Here is a 26,714-nt window from a genome sequence, read left to right as displayed (position 1 = left end):
CTCTACAGGAAAGTAGGAGGTGAAGGGGATAAGAGAAATGTGGGAGATTGAGAGAAAGGGCAGATTTGGAGTGGGGAGTTTTCAGAAGCAAGACACTTAGGAAGAGGGACAGGGTGAAAGGAGAGAGAGAATAGAATAAGTGGGGGGGGGGAATAGGATGAATGGGAAATACAGTTAAAAATAGTAACTGTGAAAAAAAAATTGAAGCAAGTTCTTTTTCATAAAGGCTTCATTTCTCAACCATATAAGAGAACTGAGTCAAATTTATAAAAATAAGAGCCATTCCCCAAGTGATAAATCATCAAAAGTTAGAAACAGTTTTCAGATGAAGTAATCCAGGCTATCTATAGCTATATGAAAAAATGCTCTTAACTCTCACATTGCTTGGAAAAATGCAAATTAAGACAATTCTGAGATACTACCCTCCTCATACCTACCAAATTGGCTAATAGGACAGAAAAGGAAAATGACAAATGGTGGAAGGGATGTGGAAAAAATGAGACATTAATGAATTCTTGGTGGAGTTGTGAACTGATTCACCCATTTTTTAGAGCAATTTGGAATTATTCCAAAGAGCTGTAAAACTCTCTGTACACTCTAACCAAACAATTCCACTATTAGGTCTGTATCCCAAAAGAGATTTAAAAAGGGGGGGGAGGGGGGAAAGGACCTATATGTACAACAATATTTATAGAAGAAGGAGAGCTTAGACTCCGGATCTTTTAACTTCTACTCCACTGTTCTTTTTATTACAAACTGTCTACAGAGTGGAAACCTTGGGCTTTGTTTATAACAGCTTGAATTAATTATTTGAAATAAGTCCAAAAGGGAAGTCATTTTTCAAGTTGTGGCCAAGTGAAGGCAAACTAAGATGTGACTAACTTGAAGCTTTCTCTCTTTTCTGAAGAGATTGTGGTCCCTGGAGGCAAATTTTCTAAAACCATCAAGGGAAGCCATTCTCTTTGGTGGCCTTCAAAATTTCTTTCTTCTATTGCGTGGCTACAGTCCAGACTCTGTTTATTTTGGGACATAATGTGAAAGCTATTTGGTCAGTTTGGCTTCTCCCTGGTGTAGGTTTTAGGCTTTTGTAGCGTATGCAATCAGTGGTTTTCTTATTGGATGAGTGAATGTCTGAAGTTTGGTACGTCTGACAATATGGGAAGTTTTGTGATTTAGGCAGTGTGCCTTTTTTAAATTTGTAAAATCAACTATTCTTTAAAAAATTACTTAAAAAATTTTTTTTTCCTCTCCCCATTGAGAAAGTAAGAAAACTAAAGCCCCTCTTACAAACATACATACAGTCAAGCAAAAACCAATTCCTTCCATTGGTCATGTCCAAAAAAAAAAGTCTCAATTTTTACTCTTGAATTTGTTCCTTCTCTATCAGGAGGTAGGAAGCCTGTTTCATCATGATTTCTCTGAAGTCATTATGGGTCATTGTACTGATCAGAGTTCCTAAGTCTTGTGAAGTTGATTGATTTAATATGGTTTTTATTGTTTAAATTGTTCTGGTTCTGCTTCCTTCACTTTGCATCAGTTTTTAAAAGGTTGTCAGGTTCCTCTAAAGCCATCCCCTTCACCATTTCTTATTGCACAATAGTATTCCATCACGTTGCTATAACTTGTTCAGCTATTCCCCAATTTATTGGCGTCTCTCAGTTTCCAATTCTTTGCTACTTCAATATAAGTTGCTAGAAATATTTTTTGGGTTCTTTTCCTCCTTTGCTTTCTTTGGGGAATAGATCTAGTAGTTATATCCCTGGGGCAAAAGGTATGCACAGTTTAATAGCTTTTGAGGCATAGTTCCAAATTGCTTTCCAGAATGTGTCTTTTCCCACAACCCCTTCAGTATTTGTCATTTTCATTTTTTTGCCGTTAGCCAATCTGATGAATGTGAAGTGGAACCTCCGAGTTAAAATATTTTTGAATGTAAAGGTTCCTAATATTTTGTTCATCATGACATAGTGATCAAAGTCATTTGCCACATGTTTTTTTTTTTTTTATTAAATATAATTTGCAAATGGAAACTTATAGTCTGCCTCACAGTGGGATATGAAAGCACATCTGGGTTCTTTTCCTGCTGGATTCCTTACTGTAAAAATGCTGGTTTCTTACTCCAATTATGGAGTGGAAAGGGCCTTTCAAATTTCCACAATCTGTTCTGTTTGCCCTTCAAGTGGCTGTTAAAATTTTCACTCCCCATCTGCTCTTGTAAGGCTTAGCTTTATGCTTTATGTCTCATCAATTATTAATTTAAACACACACACACACACACACACACACACACACACACACACACACCCCTATATGTTTCTGTCTTTGGAAATAGCCAAGGTTCTCAGAAATGATCGACTGAATAAATGATGGAGAGATTGTATAAGAGAGACAGGAGGTTAAGTGTTATCCACTGGAGATTTTAAGTTTTTAGCATTTTACTGCACATTGGAACCTGATGAGCTCTGGTAGTTGTCAAAACAGAGGCTTGCTCTAACCTGAAAGTGCTTGTCTAGAAACACTTACTGTATTAACTTCTGAAAATATTTGATGATAAAAAAGGATAATAAGTTATTGCTTTTCAAATCGCAGTAATATCTTCTTCCCATTAGCCCTTTATGAAACCACCCCCATGCCTCACTTAGAAGGCAGTAAAAACCTGCATGGGCTGGATATTGTTCTTTAGCTTTCATCACCTGTAAAAACATGGTTCTATAAGGTGGATTTTATTTGGCTTTAGTCCTCCTTAGTCACAGTTTGCTGCTACTTCCCAATATCATTTTGTCCACGATAGCTGTAAATCCAAGTAGGGTTAGGGTGTGTGTGTGTTTATTCTTTTTAGAGAGCTGAAGAGGAGGGGAGATTCAACTAAATTTGTTTTTGCTGTTCTCCATTTTGTCATCATCATCTCTGCCAAAAAGTTTTTTAAAAAGTGTTGGGGCCCTCTATACTTATACCAGTCTGGGAAGCAGAGAAAATAATGATGATAGAGACAAGACTAGCAATAGTTCTTATATACCACCTCCTCCCGCCCAGAGTTTTCTATAACAATTCTGAAAGATACTTAACTCTGCTGGTTGAGTATCCTTAATAGGGAGGACAGGTTTCTTACTGGTACCATCCCCATCTTCCTTTGTTAGTCCTGTGTCCCCAATCCTGGACTCTTACCACCAACCCTCAATATTCATCATAAACCAGGCCAAGACATAGCTACCCTCGATCATTACCTAATGGTTGGAGAGATGGGAGATAGTGACGTCCCTGTCCTTATGGTAGAACTGGGAAATACATTCCTGACATCCCAATTTAGTCCTGAAGATTATGTTCTTCTCCTAGAAACATTATCATTTCTTGTGTTTAGGGTCAATTTGCTGTTAGTACTATAATTCACATAGGGTTTTTGTCATTGCCCTTGGAATCAAATTAGCTTTTATAAGATTTTCTGTGAGAAAAATATCTTCCCAACAGCCAACTTACAAAGGAACTATTGTAATCCCATTCATTTGTAAATTGGTGATTGACTATACAAATTGCAATTTATAATTATCTAATCATTTCTTGCGTGTGAATATGACCTTCCTAATTGGGTCATAGGGTCTTTGAGGACAGAAATCGTATCTTATATTACTTCTGTATTCTCCTTAGCATCTAGAACAGTCCTGTATGTATATATAGAAAAGGATAGTAGTGTCCATGACATAGGGCAACTAAAAATATCCCTTTAAAATGGTCTTGTTTTCTTTGAGGAGAAGGAAATAGCAGAGCAAATTCATTACTATTCTTGTTTTGTTTAATTTTCCTGACACACAAAGATATCTCTCATTTCACTGGGCACATTTTGGGAATGCATTGGCACAGCAGTGAGGAGGAATATTTCTCTATTAATGACCTATTTGAATCATGGCTTTTGAACCAGGTTTTAAATGGATCATTGTCTGATACAGGCTTTTCCCAATTCATTTGGTTATTTACACATCTTTTTGGGATTTAATTTTCTTGCTTCCAAAGGAGTTATCACCTGAAGGTTGCTCTTCAGAGGTGTAAGTTACACTTAGCTCAGTAGTTTGATTAAGACAGAGTGAGATAGGAAGCAGTGGATACTGATGCATGCTGTGCTCCATGTTGATGTTTGAGGTGAATTTACAAGTATAGGTGATTTGGAATTAGAAGAGACCTTAGAGATCTAGTCTAGCATCTTCACTTCACAAGTGAGGAAATAATAGTTAAGGTGATCTGTCCAAGGCTGAAGGACCAGGATTTCAACTCAAGTCCTCAATTATAAATTTGGTGATCTTTTTTTCTATACCATGCTGCAAAGAATTCTCATTTGCCTTCCTGCCATATGCTGCATAGTAAATAGCAAATCATGTTTTGCCATTTTTTTCCAGTTCATTTTGGTTATGTACACCTTTTCTTGGGGTTATTTTTCTGTTTTCTCTGCCTTCATTTGGTTTGTACAGGGTTTATTTTTGGGCACAGCACCATTTAGTTTGGGGAGATTCTTTGATGTCCTTAAGTATGGCTTTGCTAATGACCTTACTTGATTTTCCTATCCACAGAGATGAAAACCCCCAAACGCCGACAGCCGTTTGTCCCCTTTGCTCTGAGGAATCACACGGGGTGCACCTTGTGGTTTGCTACGCTAACAACTACCCCAACCCGGTAAGGAGTCTCCATAAGTGATATCTGCCCTCATTTTTTAACTTAATTTTGTGAGTGTCAGAATGGTGACATTGCACACAGGGAAGTTTGTTTATTTTTATAAAGAGAGAAAGTTATCTCTTATTTGGTATCTTATAGGCTTACCCTACTTGACATGTCAAAACTATGCTGATATCTAAGATCATACATAGTCCAAGAGACTTTCATAGTAGCTTGATCCTCTCCCCAACATAAATGCTTCTCTTTCATAATCAAATGACATTTTGCATTATGATTAATGATTATTAATTTTCCTTATCAATAATTAACAATGTTATTAATTGTGATTTAAAACATTTATTAATTAACCATCATTAACAACTTAAGCACTTTGTTTTGCATTTCTATATTAGGTTTTTCAGGTAATATTGCATATTATTACTACTTCTGTTGAGGTTTTATCTTCCGGATTCCATTATTAGGCATTAATGTGTTTCCCAAGTGCTTTCTAAATGTTTGTTGATTGATAGAGCAAAATGCCAAGTCTGCAATATTCAAATGGTGATTGGGGACCCAATATTTAGCAGAGGCCTGACCCATTATATTGAAAGTGAGGATCAAATAAAACAGACATGACTTAGGGGAAAAGGTAGGGCCCGTGAGGGTTTTTTCCTTTTTTTTTTTTTTTTTTTAAGAAACATGTGGTTGCTTGATCTAATCCCAAACCAATCTTTTTTTCATTCTTTCTCCAAGACTCTTCTGAAAACTTTACTGACAAAGAAAAATAAAATTGATCTCTGAACTTAGAATGCACTCCCTAGCCCAGATGGGATTGGGTGGGGTTGGGAAAACTAATGAGATTTCACCTAAGCCAAGCAAGAAACCTTCTGTAATAGTTTTTTGTCATTGAAAACTTGGCTCCTTGGAGCATGGAAATGCTGATCTTTTCAGTAAAGAAATCGAAATAGATAAATCTCTGCAGTCAGCTATTTTGGAAGTGAATTTTCTTTTTGTTTTTCTTAGTTTAAGAGTTTAGTTAACCAAATGCTCAATTTCCTTAACAATAATAGTTATTATTATCATCATGGATAATTATTATTATTTACATAGTGCCTTAGGGTTTACAGAGCTCTTTACATGTATTTCCTTATTTAAATCTCACAGAAACCCTATAAAGAAGTATTATTATCCCAGTTTTATGAGATGAAAATTTGACCTCTCCCTCACATCATATGACCCTGAAGTGTTAGAAGCACAATGCAAGCCTAAATATTTCCCAAGTCCAAGACCTTTCTACTATAACATATTACCCTCAGTTTTTCCCTTGGTGATTGTACCTGGTGTAACATTTATTGAGCATGTTCTGTGTATTTAATAAAATGTTAATTTATGGTAATTATACTTGAGATTTACATAGCTCTTTTTCTAGACTTCATTCTCTAGATGACAGTAATTACTTTTTTAGTGAAATTCTCCTTTTAAGTTGACAGGAGTAGGAAATATCTACAGAATTAAAGTTGAATGTTATTGATTCTTATGATTGCTTTTAAATTCTTTCTAGGCTGGCTATCATAGGGCAAAGATCAAAAATATTCTGCCTGTCTTGGATGTGGTTGGCATTTTCTGTGGTAGATGTTCTTAGTTCATGTGCATGAGAAAGATCTAGTTATATGTGATTTTGGTTCCAGGGCAGCCTTGTCTCACAGTGGAAGCCCAGGACTGGTTCCAGAGGGAAACAGAACTTTTCTTGATGATGCCCACAAGGTCAGTGAGTGGCGGGAAGTCCTCACGGGGGAAGAAATTCCTTTTGAATTTGAAGCAAGAGGAAAACTAAGACACAGGTAAAGAATATTGTAATTTCTTCAGTGTTTAAAAAAGGGAGGGAAGTAAGGGAAAGTGAATTTCTGTGCTTTGCCTGCTTTTTTCATGTTATGATTTTTGTAGAGCTTTTTTTTGTTTATATGAAAACTCCTATAGAGACATGTTTATTCCATAAATTTTCTTTTAGCATATGAAAACATATATTTTTTCATTAATTGTTTGTAATAAAAGGTTATCACATAATTTTCAAAATATTCTCCAAATGAATTTTGTTTTTATTTTATCAAGTCCTATAAAGTAGAACTATATAAAGTAAAACTTTATCAAATTTTATAAAGTGTCTTTTTGTTAATTTTATTCATATAGCATTAAAACTATAAATTCGCTTTGGTAGTATTTTTATTTTTATTATATTAGCACAACTCAGGAACACTGAATAATTCTTTAACTATTTAAATTGCTTGTTTCTTGAAGGAGTACCTTTTAATTGAATCTATGCAAGTATTTTATGTACTTAGATAGAAAGATCTTTAAATAATTAATATATCTTGTGATTAGTTAAAATGGTATTTACCTTTGTATTTTTGCATCTTGGATTTTGTTATTATGTTATGTATGTGCAAATAATTTATGTCTATATAGACATATAGGCACGCATACATACACATATATATATTTTGATAGACATACACACATATAAATGGCTATTTTTGAGGAATTATTTTGTGGTCTGTGACTGTTGGAGCTATTAATTGTTTTTAAATAAATCATAAGGTTATCAGCAAACAGGCATAGTTTTATCTTTCCCTATCTATTTGCCTTTAACTTTTCAAAATATTCTCAAATCAGTATTTTAAAAAACCAGATGTGTACAGCATGTATGTAACAGATTTGGGATAGAGTGCACAGAGGGTTGGCCTCAGTAGTTAGGAGCCCCCCTCTGATACACAGAGGCTGTGTGACTCTGGCCAAGTCCTTTGCCTTCCCCATGCCCGAGCCAGTTCTCTAAGGTGATGGCCTGCAGAGCAGTTGTAGTGGAGGAGACAAGGTCTCGTTGGGAGATCCCGAAGTCAGTGAAAGCATAGAAAGAAAAAGCAGCAGCTCATGGAATGTGGGTCCTGCATGGCACCACTAAAATCAGATCAGACCAAACCAATACCATTAATTTTCTTGACAGCTTTCCTAGAATGAACTAGGAGAACATCGCAGATTTGGTTTACTTGGATTTGAATAAAGTATTTTACAATGTCTCATGCCATTCTTACAGACACAACAGAGAGAGGCCAATTGGATTTTTTGACTTCTGGACCTGGTTGGGTGGTAGATCCAGAGAGCAGTCACCAGTAGTTCAGGGGGAGCTTAGAGGAGTTTTCTAGGAGAACACCCCAGGGATCAATCCTTGGCCATTTTTAGCATTTGTGTCATTAATTTGGATAAATAATTTAGCTTTCAAAATCTGAGATAATAGAATTTCAGATAGCATCTTGAATGATAGGATTTATAAAAGTTTTGATAGAACAGTGAGCTGAGTCTATTAAGTGTAAATACACTGAGAGGTAATGTTCCCCTTCACTTCATAAATAGAAGTTTGAAGAGGCAAGGGTAGGTAGCCATTTATCTGACAAAGATCTGGGGGTTGTAGTAGATTGAAAACCCAATATTGGCCAGTGATATGCTACTTCATTCAAAAAAGCTACATTGAGAGAAGCATATTATTGGTCAGAAAGCATTTATTAAATGCCTGCTGTGTGCCAAGCACTGTGTTAAGTGCTGAGGATATAAAAACAGACAGTCCTGCTTGCCAGGAGTTGAATCTAATGGTGGAGACTACCTACATGCACTTGTGAATTCACAAGCCAGTGTAAATTGGAGGTATTCCCAAGGAGAAGACACTTGGTGGCAGGGCTTGAGGGAGAGAAAGAGGCAGAAAATCTGGGAGAAGCCTGTTGTTAAGGTCTGACTTTTTAAAAATGTCTTGTTTAGTAGGAGGTGAGGCTGGTTGGGGTGAGGTTGTTAAGAAGATGATGAGTGACATCAGAAGGGGACATCTTGACTTGCATGTGCCTTGGGTTTGGAATGAAGCAGAGTTGCACAAAGTCATCAGCTTCACTCGCCCCCCAGAATCATCCATGACAAGACAAAAGTCAGGACAGCTGGCTGTGGCCTGGCATGCAGTGGTTGGCCTTGGGGTCTTCAGTGGTGGGCCACACTCTAAGCTCTCTCCACAGTTCCTGGTTCAGCTGGTTCTGCTCCCCACCGTTCCTCTGGGTTAAGTCTTCATGTACTTGGGATAGCTAGCCCCCAACTCCCTGATGTGTTTGAGGCCTGTGGCTTACTGTCACCTTGGTTTAGCCCATCTGCCAAGGTGGTTTTTCCAAAGTTGGAGCCATTGCACATGCTACAACTTTTTGAAACCACAGGTGAGAATTGGGTGATAGGTGGACATCAAAGGTGGATGAGCAACCCTGTCACCTTGGGTGTCCACTTGTCATCCAACTCTCACCTTTAGCTCCAAGAGGGATTTATAGAGTGGTAAAGAAGGATTAGCATCTTTAAAACAACAAATGGAAGAGTTTTTTTTTTTTTTTAAACTAGACATAATGTGGAACCACTGAAATTTGTAGAAATGGGGTGATGGTCTGTACTACTAGTTTGGAAAATCACTCTGGCAACTTTGTGGAGGATAAATTGGAGTGAGTAAGAGACTTGAGACAGAAAAGACTGATTAAGAGTAGTTTAGGTTAGAGGTATTAAGACCTGATTTAGCATGGTATCTGGGTGAATAGAGAGAAGTGGTTGATGTGAGAAATGCTATGAAGGTTTAAATGTCAAGGTTTGGCCATGGAGTGGCCATGTGCAGTGAGTGAGGAAGGAATTGTAGATGGCATACGGATTTTGGTGTTTAGCTCAATTAAAACAAGAACTTAATGAAGACTTGTCCCAGAGGCTCCCTGTTGCTGCTAGATGACAACTATCATTTAGATAGCACGTGGTATTTTAGAATTCTTTCCCACCTAGTTCCCCTCTCACTCTCTAAGTGTCTTTACTATTGCAGCTCTTGCTGAATTCTATTTCTGTTTCACTTGCCTTCTTCTGGGCCTTCAGCTGAGGGTCGCTTATGTCTATAGTACACAGCTTCTTCTTGTCCTCTTGGAATTTCTAGCTTTCTTCAAAGCACAACTCAGGATCCACTTATGACACTTCCCTGATGCTTTCTCTAGGGATTAGTACTCAATCCTTTTAAAATGACTTTATATCACTTTGTGAATGTTTTGTCTTCTGTACAGGCTATATACTCCCTCAGAAAACTCCTGGAAGGCAAGAGCTACTCCTTTTTTTTTTTTTTTGGTCATTGTGGGTACCCAGACTTTACAGTGCTTTGCCCTTCATTACTATTTGTTGAATTAAATTGATGTTTATTGATATTATTTATTAATAGCTTTTTTATTTATAGGACATATGCATGAGTAATTTTTCAGCACTGACCCTTACAAAACTTTCTGTTCCAACTTTTCCCCTCCTTCTTCCCACTCTCTCCCCTAGATGGCAGGTAGAATAGTACATATTAAATATGTTAAAGTATATGTTAAATGCAATATATGTATACATATTTATATAGTTGTCTTGCACGAGAAAAATTGGATTTAGAAATAAGGTAAAAATAACCTGAGAAGGAAAACAAAAATGCCAGTGGACAAAACCAGAGAGAGTGGAAATGCTATGTTGTGGTTCATACTCATTTCCCATAGTTCTTTCTCTGGGTGTAGCTGGTTCTTTTCAATACTGAACAATTGGAATTGATTTGGTTCATCTCATTGTTGAAGAGAGCCACGCCCATCAGAATTGATCATTATATAGTATTGTTGAAGTGTATTATGATTTCCTGGTCCTGCTCATTTCACTCAGCATAAGTTCATATAAGTCTCTCCAAGCCTTTCTAAAATCATCCTGCTGGTCATTTTTTACAGAACAATAATATTCCATAACGTTCACATACCATAACTTATTCAGCCATTCCCCAATTGATGGGCATCTACTCAGTTTCCAGTTTCTGGCCACTACAAAGAGGGCTGTCACAAACATTCTTGCACATACAGGTCCCTTTCCCTGCTTTAAGATCTCTTTGGAGTATAAGCCCAGTAGTAACACTGCTGGAACACAGGGTATGCACAGTTTGATAACTTTTTGAGCGTAGTTTCAGATTGATCTCCAGAATGAGTGGATGCATTCACAATTCCACTAAAATTGTATCAGTGTCCCAGTTTTCCCACATCCCCTCCAACATTCATCATATAATAGCTGTTCTCAACTATTTAAAGAACTACCACATAGAAAAGGGTATAGACTTCTGCTTGACCATAGATGGCAAAACAGCCTGTAGACCAGAGCAAGGGCACAATGGTGAAGTCAAGTGGCCTGTGTTTGAATTCCCACCTCACACCCTACATGGATGACTTTGGACAAGTGTCCTTGAGTTTTGAGCTTTCTCCTATGGAAAGTCAGAGTTTGAATACTTGCACCTCACAGGGCAGTGAGCAGCAAAGTACTTTGTAAACTGTAAGGGGCTGTTGTGGTGGGTGGAAAGGTAGAGATGGGCTATAATCAGCCTAGGAAGCTTCTCTCTCCCAGTGTCATGGGCTGCTTTGGGAGTAGATGGACTTCTTCAACTTTTTCCACTCATGACCCCTTTGTGCCTGAGAAACTTTTATGTGACACCAGACTTATAGGAATATAAAACAGGTATACAAACCAAACATTTACTGATAAAAATAATCATAATTTCAACCCTCCACATCCAGTTACAAACCCACGTAGAGTCAAAAAGCACAGTTTAAGAAATAGGGCTCTAAAAGGCTATATTTTGGGGTCCCTTTCAGATATTTCTGACATTTGGAATTTCTGGCCACATGATCATACTGATATCCTCTTGTAGGAATTTTTTAGCCCAGTTCTTTAGTGTAGATCTGTAGCACATTAACCTCTGAAGAAAGAAAACCTTCCTCTGATTATTTTTATATGTCACGACTTGAATTTTCATATTCATGTATTAACTTCTGAAAAGTTTCTTTGTATTGAATTATAGAATTTGAATTTTCAATTTGATTCACAAAATAGGGTAGTTATAATTATGTTTCTCATCACAGTTCTGTTATTAATAGCAGCCTCACAGCTTATCTTTTTCCTTCTTTAGAAAGGCAAAACAAAAACCCAGATAAAGAAGATGTCTCTACTCTGTATCCCCCTTTCCCATATAGAATGTAAGAGGATTTAACCTAGACTTTAGTCATCAGTGAATATGGTGGCTTGCCCTACAATGGCTTAGGAAATATTTCAGTTGAATTGAATTTTACAAAGTAAAAAATGTTAGGAAATAGAACGAATAGCCAACTCCAAAAAATATCAGGGAATAGTAATCTAAGCAATGATAGCAAGAGAACCAGCAGAGGGACCTGAGTGCAAATGTCTTCATATTTGGGGCATGCCAGATCTAGAGAGAAGAAAGTTTTCTGTCATTAGGTGGCATATAAAATAAATCCCCAGTGTATATGAATTGTGTTAAAATGGAATTTGGTTTTTGAAACTGTTATTTTCATGTGGAACTGAAGTTAGTAGCTAACTTCCCAGCCTTCCAGGTCAGACACCCAGACTACTGAGTGTCTTTAGTCTGCACATGCAAAAACCTTGATCCCATGATGAATAATGTGTTTTCCATTATTTCTCATGGTTATTTTAGTGTGCGTTTCTACCCATTGACATGGATTCTGGATATTTAGGACTCTTTTTGAAAAAGAATGTGAAAATGGGTAGTGTATTAATACATGCCTGGAAGCCACTTAAATTTTAATTTCAAAAGAATATCTTCAAGGTTTTCCCAGAAAATTGTCAGTGCATCCCAACTACAAAACTATTTTTGTTATATTAAAGAGGGTATTATCTCTCTCTCTTTTTAAAACTCCATCTTCAATTTCTATGCTTTGTAACTATTTCTACTTCTGCATTTCTTCTTGAATTCATCAATGTAATTGTACTCTCTTACTTTCTCCCTTCCACACCCTACCTCTCTGGCCTCAAATCCAATTCCTTATTTGGAACTTCTGGCTTGAATTAGGCAAAATCTAAAATAGAATTAAATGTGTAATTTCCTCTCATTCCTCCTGTGCTTCCTGTTGCCTTCTGCTCTGATTTCCACCAAGCACGTCAGTGCTTAGACTTGGAAGATCTCTCTCATGTAACTCTTTAGTCACATGAGACATGAAGCCAGAATGCTTGACAGAAGAACTAAGGGCAAAAAAACGTTGTTTTCATTTAATTTTAAGGGTGTGGTTCTTTTACTGAAGTTTTAATTAAGCACTTTTACTTTTCTTTTGAAATTTATTTAATTCGTTTTAAAGGCTATCTTAGAAAATCTGCAGATCTTGTGTGATTAAGAGAGGGCAGATGGTCAAAATTATTGCAGAGCTTAGAGGCTATTTTATGGATATTTAAGCAGATCATCTCTTTTACCTTTGAGCAGGTCCATTGACCTCTCCAGGCCTTGGTTTCCTCATCTGTAATTTGTGGGGATAGGACTAGATGCTCTCTGAGTTAGTAACCTAGTATTCTTTTCATTGGCCATTATAGGGCTAAATTCTTTATTCTTAGAATCTATTCCTAGAGCAGTTTCTCCCATTGGTCTTTGTGAAATGGCTAAACTAAAATGGAAATATCTTCTTTTTCTTATTTCTTTTCAAGATAGGATTTAATGTTCCCTCCCTTTTTTTGCATCCCAACTGACAGGCATACGCATGACCTCCGAATCCACCAGTTGCAAGTGAGAGTGAATGGCTGGGAACAAGTGAGCCCTGTGTCTGTGGACAAAGTGGGAACCTTTTTCCGATATGCTGCCCCTGACAAAAATTCATCATCTTCCACGGTGTGTGCTTATTGGGAATTGGTGATAAAATGGTTCTTGCTTGGGTGACATTTCTCCCATGCAGCTATAAAAGTCCAGATAGCAAAAATGTAATGTTAGGCTGTCTTCTGTTGAGATTTGATCATTATATTATATATTCTATTAATTATAAGAGGAAAGTATAGCATAAGATCAGTTACCAGGAGTGATTCATTTTGTAAAACTTCAGTTATATAAGGAAATAAACATTTTGTTAAGCACCTACTAATATAACAGACATTTTACAAATATGTTTTCATTTGTATAGAAATATTCTAGTTCCTATCAATTCCAGAAACACTTAGGTACCATTGGGGGAGATAAAGTTCAGTTGTGGTAGCCTTTTTAGACATAAAGACCTTTTAAATTCCACCAGAAGAAATCTTGTGTTTAATACTGAGAAGTTGTAGGATCATAGTTATGCCAATTGAAGGATGTTCTCATTGGAAAATTGAGATTGAAAATTGTCATCTAGTATAGGGCTTCTTAAAACTTTTTCCATCTGCAACCCCTTTTTGCCTGAGGAATTTTTACATGCTCTCAGGTATAAAAATAAATTTAAAAAAAATTTATATATATAAACATATAAAACAAGTATAAAAATCAAACATTTACTGATAATAAATCATAATTTTGATCCCCTCATTTAGTAGTGAGATATATAAGGTCACAAAACACAATTTAAGAAGTTGAGATCTAGTCGATGATCTTTCTCCTTTGGTGAGAGTTTTTAGATTCTACTGGCTGGCCAGACATTTCCTGATTTGCCATACATTTTATTTGCTTTACTTGTTTCTGTCATATTTTCTATTCTTCTGTTTCTTCTCTATATTACTCGTAGGCCTCCCTTCCCTATGTTACTTTTAATTAGTGTGATTGCCTACTAATCTAGTTATCCATTATTTCTTAATTCTTATTAGAAATAGATGTAGGCATTTCCCTGCCTTCTTTCTCTCACTATCCTCTTCAGCCATTTTAGATTCTCATCAGTCATCTTCATTCTTACCTTCATCCTTTTCCTTGTGCTGATCTGTCCTTTCTAAGATTATTTATCGTATTGAAAGTTATAGGAGAATGCTATTAGTACCATCAATAATAAACATGTGCAACAAAAGAGGAATCTTAAGAGATTTAGCAGTTATGACTATTACCAGCTCACTTGCCTATCAGCTAGTTCTTAATTGCTTTTTTTGCTTTTTTTCTTTTTTAATAACTTTTTATTGATAGAACTCATGCCAGGGTAATTTTTTACAGCATTATCCCTTGCATTCACTTCTGTTCTGATTTTTCCCCTTCCTCCCTCTATCCCCTCCCCCAGATGGCAAGCAGTCCTTTACCTTTGAATAGGTTACAGTATATCCTAGATACAATATATGTGTGCAGAATCGAACAGTTTTCTTGTTGCACAGGGAGAATTGAATTCAGAAGGTATAAATCTTAATTTCTTTAGACTAATTTTTCACCAGCTTTCCACTGATGAATATGTAAGTGCTAACCAGCTGTAGTTGGTTACTTTGTAGCTGTGAGGCTACTTTGCTCAAGTTTGTGTTCCTCATGTTATGTGATGTAAATTTCCATCATTCTTTCCCCAGAACCTTAAAAATTTCTTGAAATTGAGTGCCTTCAATTATCTTTGGCAATGAAAGGAATATTAAATTGAGCTTTGTTATTCCATTCCCAACATACCTTTTATAATAAATGCCTTGCTTTTTGCATTAGTATAAATTGGAAATCAAGAGGTAGACAATATTCAATATTTTTAAGTGGACTGTCTTAATTTTTGATTAGATTTAATTAGTAATATCAGCAGATAGCCTAATTTGTAATATATTTTTTTCTTCTCCCTTTTTCCACTCTTTCTTTAACACTTTCTTTTAGATAGTAGATATGTTATAAAACTAGGAACACTTTATTAAAATGCATGAAAGGAGCTTCCATTTAATGAGACGTAGTGTGAATCCTGAGGGCAAGAATTATATTATTTATCTATGTAGCCCCCAAAGTGTCTGGCAAATGATAGATATTTAGTAAATGATGGTTGAATGGATAACTTAACTTAAAGATAACTGCTCCCCTAGTTTAGATAGTCTGTTAATTCAGGTGTTTATTTAATGCATTTTCACAAAATATGGTATTAGAATTTGATGTCTTTGCATCATATGTGTTTTGTGCTGATTGTTTAACTTCTGGATTTTTTTTTTTAGATTGGCAGTCCTAGCAGCAGAACAAATATAATACATCCTCAAGTCTATGTAAGTATAGTTTTTATTTCATTTTTATTACATACATATTATGAAATATTATTTCATATTTATTACTTATGCCCTGGGAATAGGACCAAGTTATTGGCTGATGAATGTGTTCCTTGAACACATGTTCTGATGAATGTGATCACTAGAACATGAAGATTCTTGCAAGTAGAATTGCATTTCACCCTTTTCTCTTAATGATGATACATTACGTTTATAAAGCATATTCTTTCTGTGAAACCTCACTAAAATAATCTTTCACTAATACTATGTCTGAGACTGAGTAGGACAGAATAGGCTGAATATAGGGTGATTTTAAGGTCTTCTCTTCCAGAATTAAGATACAAAGAAGAGTGACAGACAGCAATATGCATTCAATAACTTATGTCTTCCACAAAAATGAGTAAAATTGATTATAAAAACTTGTAATCTTTTTTCTAACTGGCTTTTTGAAGGATCATCACAGGCCAGCTTTCAGATTTCTACTTAAAATTCTGTCCTTGAAGATGTTAGGTTTTGAAATATGAACCAAAATCTGGGGCTTGTGGACATGAAGACAAAGTCAGATTTTAATTGACTGCTCTTAAGCAATGAATTTATCATGGCTTTACTGCATTGAATCAGTGGATGCCTTAGTTCTGGTGGTCATTAGATTAGAAATCTTGGCTCTGTGCAAACCCTCCAAGGTATGCTACCCTTTGTGTTAGTAGTTACTGAAAGCATGTCTGCCATTTCAACCTCCTTTTCCTCCCCGCCAAATCCAACAAGTATACAGGTCTTCATTTCATTGTTATATTAGGTTGGTTCAGATATTGTTTATTTTAGTAAAGAAGTTATCTGTCCCAAAACCTGAAATATTGTGTCTTTTGTTCCTTTAATGAAAGAGTATTGTCAGTGTGTTCTGGACACATTTAAAGAATACTAGTTAAAGAAACTATTTCTCTTGAAAGAATTGTTGTTATTTACTTGTTCAGTTGTTTAGTCATATCTGATGCTTTGTGATTTCTTGGATCATAGCATACTATGCCCTACTGTTTCTCAAGTTCATGTCCACTGCTTCCATTTCACTATCCATCTCCTCTTTTGTCATCCCCTTTTCCTTTTGCCTTCAATCTTTCCCAATATCAGTTTCCATTGAGTTCAATTTTCTCATTATGTGGCCAACGTATTTATTATCCTTATTTGTCTTTCCAATGAACAGTTTGAATTAATTTTTTTAGATATCCTTGCTGTCCAAGGAACTTGCAAAAATCTTTTCCAGCACCACAGTTTGAAGACATCAGTTCTGCAGCTCTCAGTTTTCCTTATGGTACAACTCTTACAACTATACATTACAACTCTGACTTTATGCTTTGACCATGTGGACCTTTGTTAGCAAAATAATGGTTCTACTTTTTAGTAGGCTACCCAGATTTGTCATACTTTTCCTTTCAAGAAGTTTTATATTATGGCTATAGTTCAGGAATAGAAAATTTGACATTGCTTCCATTTACTTTCCCTATATTTGCCAGGAAGTGTTGGAATCAGTTGCCGTAATCTTGGTTTATTTGATGTTAAGCCTCAAACCAGCTTTTACACTCTCCTTGTTTATCCTTATGAAGAAGCTTAATTTTTCACTTTTTGCCATCACACTGTATCTGTATATCTGAGATTGTTGACATTCTTCTTGACAAACTTAATTCGGGCTTTAGATTCATCTAGTTTGGCATATAGCATGTTGTACTCTGTGTATAAATTTTAAAAAATTAGGAGACCATACTTTGTTGTATTCCTTTTCCAATGTCAAACCAGTCAATTGTTCTGTGTTCAGTTCTGATTGTTGCTTCTTGGTCTGTGTAAAAGTTCTTCAGGAGACAAGTAAGATGGTTCTGATTTTTCCATCTCTTTGAGGACTTGCCACATTTTGTTGTGATTCACGTAGTTAAGAGGTATTAGTATAGTCATTGAAGTAGAAGTAGATGTTTTTCTGGAACCTCCCTTATTGTTGCCATAATAATGTAAATGTTGGCAGTTTGTTTTCTGGTTCCTTTAACTTTTCACAAACTAGTGTCTTCTTCTGATAATTCCCAGGTCATGTATTGCTGAAGCCTAGCTTGCAGAACTTAAGCATAAACTTACTGGCATATGAAATGAATGCAGTTGTTTGATAATTTCAACATTCCTTTGTATTGCCCTTCTTTAGGATTAAAAAGAAAATCTTTTTCAATTTCATTGCAACTGTTGAGTTTTTCAAAATTGCTGGCACATTGAGTGTAGCACTTTATTAGCATTATCTTTTAGGATTTTAAATAGCTCAGCTGGAATTCTATTACCCCACTAGCCTTATTATTAGCAGCATTTCGCTAACTCTTCATCTGACTCTGGATCAATAATCATATTATCATGGTTATTGGTGATGTTAAAATATTTCTTATATAGTTCTTCAGAAGATAAAATGAGCATTTTAGCCAGTGTGTGAATTTTTTATTGACATATCATGTTTTTCTTCATTATACATACCTTAATAATTTAAAATTATGCAACACACCCCAACACTGTCCCTAAAAAAAGATTAAATAACATTGTTCAAAAGAACTATGATTAATAATATTCGCAACCTTATGCTATTATAATTTAGTATTTGTTGTTAGTAATCAACACTCTTATACTTTACTAGTTGGCTATTAGAGACAAGAAGGATATGTGCTTTAGCTTTAATAAGTTTTCATTAAGTTACTTCAGTTGTATCTGTTGTATTTAATCTAGTGTTGTTACCATTTAAAGGTATCTTGTTACCATTTAAAGTTATCTTCCTTTATGTAGATGAAAGTGTAAAATAAAGCACTGTGGCATAGCTGATAGCAAGACCTAGATGCAAATTACCTAGCTTCTTGGTATTCCAGAAAACTCTTTGGGAATAAAAGTTATAGGAGACACAGTCAAAATGGTGCAGTGAGAGGAAGTAGTGCAGCCCAATTCACCACTAAAATTCCTCCACACAAATCTGGGAAACGCACCAGGCAGAATTCTGATCAAGAAAAGTCACAGTGAATCATTTTTCTATCCCAGTAGGGTATAGGGAGAAAAAGAAAGGTTTGAGGCTACTGCTGGATAGGGTTGGGCCAAGAGTGCATGTGGTACTAACCATTGCTGAAGGGCTAAAAGAGGACCTAGATGGCAGCAGGGCAGGAAGAAGCAGAGTAGAAAGAGGTCCCTGAGGATCTCTGAATTAGCATTGGGTGCAGAGACAGGTACTGTTTAGCAATTTTTTTATTCACTAGCCAGTTCCAGGCCAAAGATCCAGGGTAGAGAGAAGTGGTCCTTGGCAATCATGTACCCTAATGTTGATCAAGGAATATTTCTGGAAGTAAAATAAAGCTGTATGTCTCTGATCCCAGGAATAACACAAGGATCTATTTCTAGCCCTCTAGCCCAGTGTGAAAGCCTGCAGTGGAATAACCAGGGCAGCAGTCTTAGACCAAATGAGAGGCAGCAGTTCAGGGACTTTGAACTTCCAAATCCTCCCAGTGGGCTAATAGTAGCTGAGTCTAAAAGTGAAATCTTCATCCAGAGACAAGATTACAGACCCAGACTTGAGTCAGGAACTTGCAGAGCTCAGACCAAAAAGACAATGAACAGAGCTCACCCTGGATCAATCTACTTTAGGATCACTGAAGAGTTTAAAGTCTCAAACATGATCTGTGAAAGCAGTGGAAGGATTTAATAGTTCAGACCATTCCTCCTTCTCGCCGCTGAACTGTCCAGAGCCCAATATTAATATAAAGTCTAAAGTCAAGTAAGCTGGAAGAATGAGCAAACTAAAAAAGAATCCCATCATAAAGAGTTATTATGTGACAGGGAAGCTCAACTCCTTAAAACCAGAAAAAATGACTCAAAAATATCTATAAGCAGAACCTTGAAATATCCATATCTCTTAGAACCAAAAGACAACAGAGAAATGGGAAAATCTACTTATTTGCTAAAATAAACATCCAAATGAAAACTTTAAAAATTTTCTATTTTGTGGTCAATAGTGATCTCTAGTTCTTTTTTGGTCATAAATTCCTCCCTCTTCCACAGGTCTGAAAGGTAAACTATCCTATGCTCTTCCAATTTATTTATAATCTCATTCTTTATGCCTAGGTCATGAACCCATTTTGATCTTATCTTGGTGTACAGTGTTAAGTGTGGGTCAATGCCTAGTTTCTGCCATACTAATTTCCAATTTTCCCAGCAATTTTTGTCAAATAATGCGTTCTTATCCCAAAAACTGGGATCTTTGGGTTTGTCAAACACTATATTATTAAAGTTATTGGCTGTTTTGTCCTTTGAGCCTAACCTATTCCATTGATCAACTAGTCTATTTCTTAGCCAATACCAGATGGTTTTAGTAACTGCTGCTTTATAATATAATTTTAGATCTGGTACAGCTAGGCCACCTTCATTTGATTTTTTTTTTCATTAATTCCCTTGAAATTCTTGACCTTTTGTTTTTCCATATGAACTTTGTTGTTATTTTTTCTAATTCATCAAAGTAGTTTTTTGGGAGTCTGATTGGTATAGCGCTAAATAAATAGATTAGTTTAGGTAGTATTGTCATCTTTATTATATTTGCTCATCCAATCCAAGAGCATTTAATATTTTTCCAGTTGGTTAGATCAGACTTAATTTTTGCGGAAAGTGTTTTGTAGTTTTGCTCATAAAGTTTCTGATTTTCCCTTGGCAGATAGATTCTTAAATATTTTATACAATCAGTAGTTACTTTAAATGGAATTTCTTTTTGTAACTCTAACTATTGGGTTTTGTTAGTGATATAGAAGAATGCTGATGACTTATGTGAGTTTATTTTGTATCCTGCAACTTTGCTGAAGGTGTGGATTGTTTCTAAAACTTTTTAGTAGAGTCTCTGGGGTTCTCTAAGTATACCATCATATCATCAGCAAAGAGTGATAATTTGGTTTCTTCATTGCCTATTCTTATTCCTTTAATCTCTTTCTCAACTCTTATTTTCAAAGCTAGCATTTCTAATTCAATATTAAATAGTAACAGTGATAATGGGCAACATTGTTTCACTCCTGATCTTATTGGGAATGGTTACAGTTTGTCCCCGTTACATATGATACTTACAGCTGGTTTTAAATAGATGCTCCTGATTGTTTTAAGGAAAAGTCCATTTATTCCCATACTCTCAAGAGTTTTTAATAGGAATGAATGTTGGATTTTATCAAATGCTTTTTCTGCATCTATTGAGATGATCATATGGTTTTTATTAATTTGATTATTAATATGGCCAATTATACTAATAGTTTTCCTAATATTGAACCAGCCCTGCACTCCTGGTATAAATCCTACTTGATCGTGGTGTATTATCCTGAGGATGATTTTCTGTAGTCTTTTTGCTAATATCTTATTTAAGATTTTAGCATCAATATTCATTAGGGAGATTGGTCTATAATTTTCTGAGAAAGATATACTTTTAATAAAATAGAAGAAGACTTCCAGGCATTCCTGGTGAAATGATTAGAGCTGAGTAGAAAATTAGACGTACAAACACAGGAGTCAGGAAAACAAAATAAAAAATAAACATGAGTGGAAAATAAGGGGTGTGTGTGTGTGTGTGTGTGTGTGTGTGTGTGTGTGTGCGTGTTGTGTGTTCATATATATATGTGCACGCATGCATATAAGTGTATGTATATAACTTTTCAGGCTTCTTTTACCATCAGAGATCCCAAGATTCATTCTGTTATATTTTGATTTATTTCAGAAGAAGAATAGAAAGGATAGGCAAGAATAGCACACTGAGAGAGGAGGGAGAAAAGGGGAAATTATCTCATATAAATGTAATGTGTGAAGAGTAGTTTATTCCTTGGGATCAGTGTGGGTTGGAGAGGAAGAAGCAAGTGCCAGACACTTGAATCTCATTCTCATCTGAACTGATCAAAGGAGAGAAAAATACACATATACATAATTGGGTACAGAAATACATCTTAGCCAGCAAGGAAACAGGAGGGAAAGAGATTAACAGAAATGGAAGAAACAAGAGAGAATAGATTAAGAGAGGCATTAGGCAGAAGCAAAATAAACCCCTAAAGGGGAGTAGGGAATGGGGAAAAGGAAAAGCTAAGTGAATAGGTTGGAGAGAAATATACAGCAGACATAACTGTGAATGAAGATAGCAGAAAGGATTAGAAATTAGAATCTGGCAGCATGTCATTTATAAGAAACATACTTGAAACAAAAAATATACAGTTAAAATAAGAGGAGGAGCAGAATCTATTATACTTAAGCTGAAATAAGAAAGACAGGAGTAGCAATCATCTCAGACAAAGCATTGACAAAGATAGACCTAATTAAAAGTGTTAAACAGGGAAACTACATTTTACAAAAAAAGTACCAAAGTCGGTTCAATACTGAACAGATATTTTCCAAATAGCATAGCATCTAAATTCTTACAAAGAAAAGTTGAGTGAGTTGCAGGAAAAAATAGACATTAAAATAATAATAGAGGGGAAATTTAACTTGTTCCACTAGTTAAAAAATAAACAAGAAAGAAGTTAAGGACATGAATGGAAATAGGAGAGTTAGATATGATTAACCTCTTGAGATTATTCAATGTGAACAGAAAAGAGTATACCTATTTCTCAGCTATGCATAATACCTTCACAAAAACTGGCCATATAGCAAGGCATAAAAAACTTTAGTAAGTGACGAAAAGCAATATTAACATTAAATGTATCTTTTACTTGTTATAATGCAATAAAATTACACTAAATAGAAGACCTTTGAAATGAAGATCAAAAATTATTTGGAAATTAAATAACTTAGTCCTAAAGAAAGAGTGGCTTAAAGAATAAATCATGTAAACAATCAATTTTATTACAAATATTGACAACAATGATACCAAATATCTGAGGCATGCAGCTAAAACAGTATACAGAGGAAAATTTCTATTTCTTAAGGCTTTCATTAGTAAAAGAGAAAGAACAGATCAATGAATTGTACTTGCAACTTAAAAAATAACAACTAGAAAATCAACAAATTAAAAAACCCAAACTCCAAAATAGATATATTGAAAATCAAGGAGAGACAAATAAAACGTTGAATACGTTGATACGTTGAATTAATAAATAAAAACAGATTTCATACTACAGAGCCATAATTACCTAAATGATTTGTTGCTAATTAAGAAATAGAGAAGTTGATCAGAAAAAGAGTTTTAAGTACACAATATACAAAAGCAAATGAATACAATAATGTAGTGTTTGATAAACCCAAAGAAGTCTAGTCTTATGACAGGAGCTAACTGGAAAATAGACCAATATCTCACATTGTATATTAAGATAAAAGTCTAAATAGGTTCATTATTTAGCATAAAGGATAACATAAACAAATTAGAGGAACATGGACGTAATTACCTGTTAAGCCTATGGATAGAAGAACAGTCTATAACCAAAAAGTAGACAGGTAAAATGTACAATTTTGATTATGGAAAGTAAAGAAAGTTTTTTCATAAATAAAACCAATGAAGCTGAAATTTTAAGAGATGTAGTAAATTGGGGAGAAATGTTTGCAGCATATTTCTGCTAAAGATTTCATTTTTAAGATATATAATATAGGCAAATAATTCAAACATATAAGTATAGGAGCCATTCCTCAACTGATAAATGGTTAGACAATGTGAATAATTTTCAGAGGAAGGAAGCCAAGTTATCAATAGTTATATGAAAAAAATCTTGTAAATCACTCATAGTTAGAGAAATACAAATTAAAAACAACTCTTAACTATTTGCTAAGTTCTAGAAAACCATTCTAGAAAGCAACTGGAACTATACTCTGAAAGTTATTAAATTATGCATATCTTTTAACCCAGTGATGCCAGTACTAATTGGTCCCTCAAAGAGATTAAGCAAAGAGGAAAAAGGCCCATATATACAAAAATGTTTACATCAGTTCTTTTTATGGTAGCAAAGAATTAAAAATTGAGGAGATGTCCATCGGTTGGGAAATAGTTGAACAAGATATAGTATATGAATGTAATGGAATATTATTGTTCTATAGGAAATAATGAACAGGCTGATTTCAGAAAAGCCTGGAAAGATTTACATTAACTGATGTTAAATGAAATGAGTAAAACCAAGAGAACATTGTACACAGTAACAACAAGATTATGTGATGATCAACTGTGATGGATTTAGTTCTTCTCCGCAATACAGTGATCCAAGACAATTCCAGTAGTTTTGATATAGAAAATGCCACCCCTTCCACAAAGAGAATATGGAGACTGAATATGCAGATTGAAGCATACTCTTTTTTTTGTTTGTTTGCTTTTTTTTTCTTATGGTTTTTCCCTTTTGTCCTGATTTTTTTTCACAACATGACTAATATGTAAATATATAAAATAATTGTATAAGATTGCTTGCTATCTTGGGAGGAAAAGTAAAGGAGGGAGAAAGAAAAAAACTTTGAAACTTAAAATCTTATAAAAATTAATGCTGAAAGCTATCTTTACATATAATTTGAAAGTCCTATTGAAATTAAAAAGAAATGAAATTGGGAAACTGTATGAACTGGTGGGAAGTGAAGTGACCAGAACTAGAACAATTTATGTTGTAACAATACTACTATAAAGATAATCACCTTTTAAAGACTTAGGAATTCTGACACAACAATGACTAAGCACAGGTCTAAAAGACTCATGATAAAACATGCCATCCACTTTCAGAAAGAGAGCTGATGGACAAAGAACACAGAACTGAAGCATACTTTTCTTGCTTTTGAGATGATGGCATGACTCATATGGGAGATTTTAAGTGAGAGATGAATTACTGATTTTCATTGGTGCAGAGAGTTTCTATCTCCTACATTGATGAAATCAGAGACCTGAATGAAAAACAAAGAAACTATCATGTATCTTGTTCTTTTCATTCAGCTGTCTTCACTTTGTTTTATTTAATGGTAGGTGTTTCCATATATTTTCAACTTTTTTGCTTCTTATAGCACAGTGGTATTCCATTATGTACACTATAATTTGGTCATTTGTTCTATAGTTGAGCACAGTTTCTTTCCAACATTTTGTTTTTATGCTGTTGTTCTTTTTGTATTAGTAAAAATATGGAAGCAAGTACATGCCCATTAATTGTAAAATATTAAGCAAATTGTGGTACAGGCAAATTCCAACAGCTGATGGTACAGTGGATGGAGTTTCAGTCCTGGAGTCAGATAGACTTGAGTTCAAATTTGATCCCATTCACTTACTAGCTGCATGACTCTGTGCAAGTCATTTAACCTCTGTTTATCTGAGTTTCCTTGACTGTAAAATAAGATAATAATAGCATCTCCTCACAGGATTGTGAGGATCAAACGAGGTAACTGAGAAAGTGCTGAACACAATTCCTGGCACACAGTAGCTGCTATATAAATATTGATTTCTTTTCTCCTCCCTTTCTTTCTTATATGAAGTATAATAAATAAAATCAATAAAGTAGCATTTTGAAGTATAAATCCATTACTTACACATTTTGTGTTCAAAAAGTAGCAACATTTGTAGAATTCCAAATTCTTTTTTCAAAATGGTTGGCCCTCATTCTGGAGAGCAGTTTGGGACTATGTTCAAAGGGCTATAAAACTTCATATCTAGTGTCACTATTGGATCTGTATCTTAAAGAGATCATAAAAAAGGGAAAAGGACTCACATGTGCAAAAATGTTTGTAGCAGTCCTTTTTGTAATGGCAAGAACTGGAAACTGAAATGTGGAAATATGGAACGCAAGGTTTTGCAAGGGTGCTTGTATTCTACCAACTTTCAATTAGCCATGAATGTAGGTTCCCTCCTTTTTTAAAAAAAATAGCTTTTCCAATATTAATTTTTTCCATTATTTGCTATCTTTGTCAATTTGAAAATATCATTGATAATCTCAAAATTCCTTGTGGATCTGATTATTAATAGCTACATTTTTCTGATAGTTTTCATTTTTTTTTGAAAACTCTTCTTTTCCTTTGACTACATATCTAATTGGGAGTGGCTCTTTTTTTAGTATGTTTTTAATCAATTCCCTTATTTTCCTAATCTCAATTCTTTTATCTGTGCTGATTGTCTTAATTCTTCTAATTAAATTTGTTGAGTTTATTTTGTATAATTTTTTTCTATCTTGTTAAATTCCAACACGTGACTTTATTCTTTAGAAGTTAGACAGTAAAGGTAATCTATTGATTATAGCCCTGTATGAACTCTATAATACACTCCATATTATTTATATGCCTGTTTGGAAATTGAAAGAAAGAAATTTCTTAGAAAATGTAGCTGATGTAAAAAACAAATTATATCAAAAATTATTTTTTAAAAAGTAGTACTGTTTTGAATGGTTTTGTACAGATAATTTTCCCCCCTCATCATTAAACTCTTGAGGTATAATCTGCTATGTCTCTTAGTCTAAAAGGTATGAATATTTTTGCACTATTTCATACAGAGTTCTATGATTTTTTCCAAAATTATTGGACCAATTCAACTCAATGAGCATTTTTAAGTATCTACTACATGGAAAGCATTACATTAGGCACTAGGGATTCTATAACAAAAAACAGGCCTTGCCCTTTTGTAAAAAGAAAAATGATTTTTTAAAATCTCAAGAAAGAATTATTATATTGAAGACTGGGGAAAAAACCTCTATGGATTTTCTACTACAATAGTGACCCAATGCAGTAAAATTTTGCCACTCCTATTCTGCATACTTTTGGGTAGCTTCCCCTGCTGTCAAAGGAGTACAAACTCTATTACAGTATTATTCTAATTAGTCCATAACAGTCCTATACAGAACTCTGTTTCATTGTAAAAGAGACCTGGGGTTCTTGAAAACTATATCTACATTTGGAGGGCAAGCTCTGGCAGGTTCTATCATGTGGGAAAGGCTTTGAATATAATCCCAATAACAGATGTTGTCTTTTTTTTTTTTTTCTGAGTACTAGTGTGAACTGGACACTTTTGAGACAAATTTTTTGGCCATAAGCAACTGTGAGTAAAATAAAAAATTTAAAAAAATATGACATTTAGTTTTGTGAGGTACCCTACCTCTTTTGTAGTGATGGAGGCAAAAAAAAAAAAA

The 26,714-nt window shown here is 34.8% G+C and overlaps 1 protein-coding gene across 1 annotated transcript in view; it reads left to right on the top strand.

Moving 5' to 3' along the window:
• Positions 1 to 26,714, top strand: part of VPS13D (vacuolar protein sorting 13 homolog D) — a 326,075-nt gene that overhangs the window by 111,041 nt on the left and 188,320 nt on the right. Inside the window, exons 41-44 of the mRNA XM_051988522.1 lie at positions 4,554 to 4,656; positions 6,324 to 6,476; positions 13,234 to 13,369; positions 15,592 to 15,639. Coding sequence (XP_051844482.1) covers positions 4,554 to 4,656; positions 6,324 to 6,476; positions 13,234 to 13,369; positions 15,592 to 15,639 — 440 coding nt within the window. The remainder of the gene's footprint in view (positions 1 to 4,553; positions 4,657 to 6,323; positions 6,477 to 13,233; positions 13,370 to 15,591; positions 15,640 to 26,714) is intronic.

The sequence above is a fragment of the Antechinus flavipes genome, chromosome 3, assembly GCF_016432865.1.
Source record: "Antechinus flavipes isolate AdamAnt ecotype Samford, QLD, Australia chromosome 3, AdamAnt_v2, whole genome shotgun sequence".
Taxonomy (NCBI): Eukaryota; Metazoa; Chordata; class Mammalia; order Dasyuromorphia; family Dasyuridae; genus Antechinus; species Antechinus flavipes.
The sequence above is the reverse complement of the archived record's forward strand: the minus strand, read 5'-3'. Positions and strand labels throughout refer to the sequence as shown.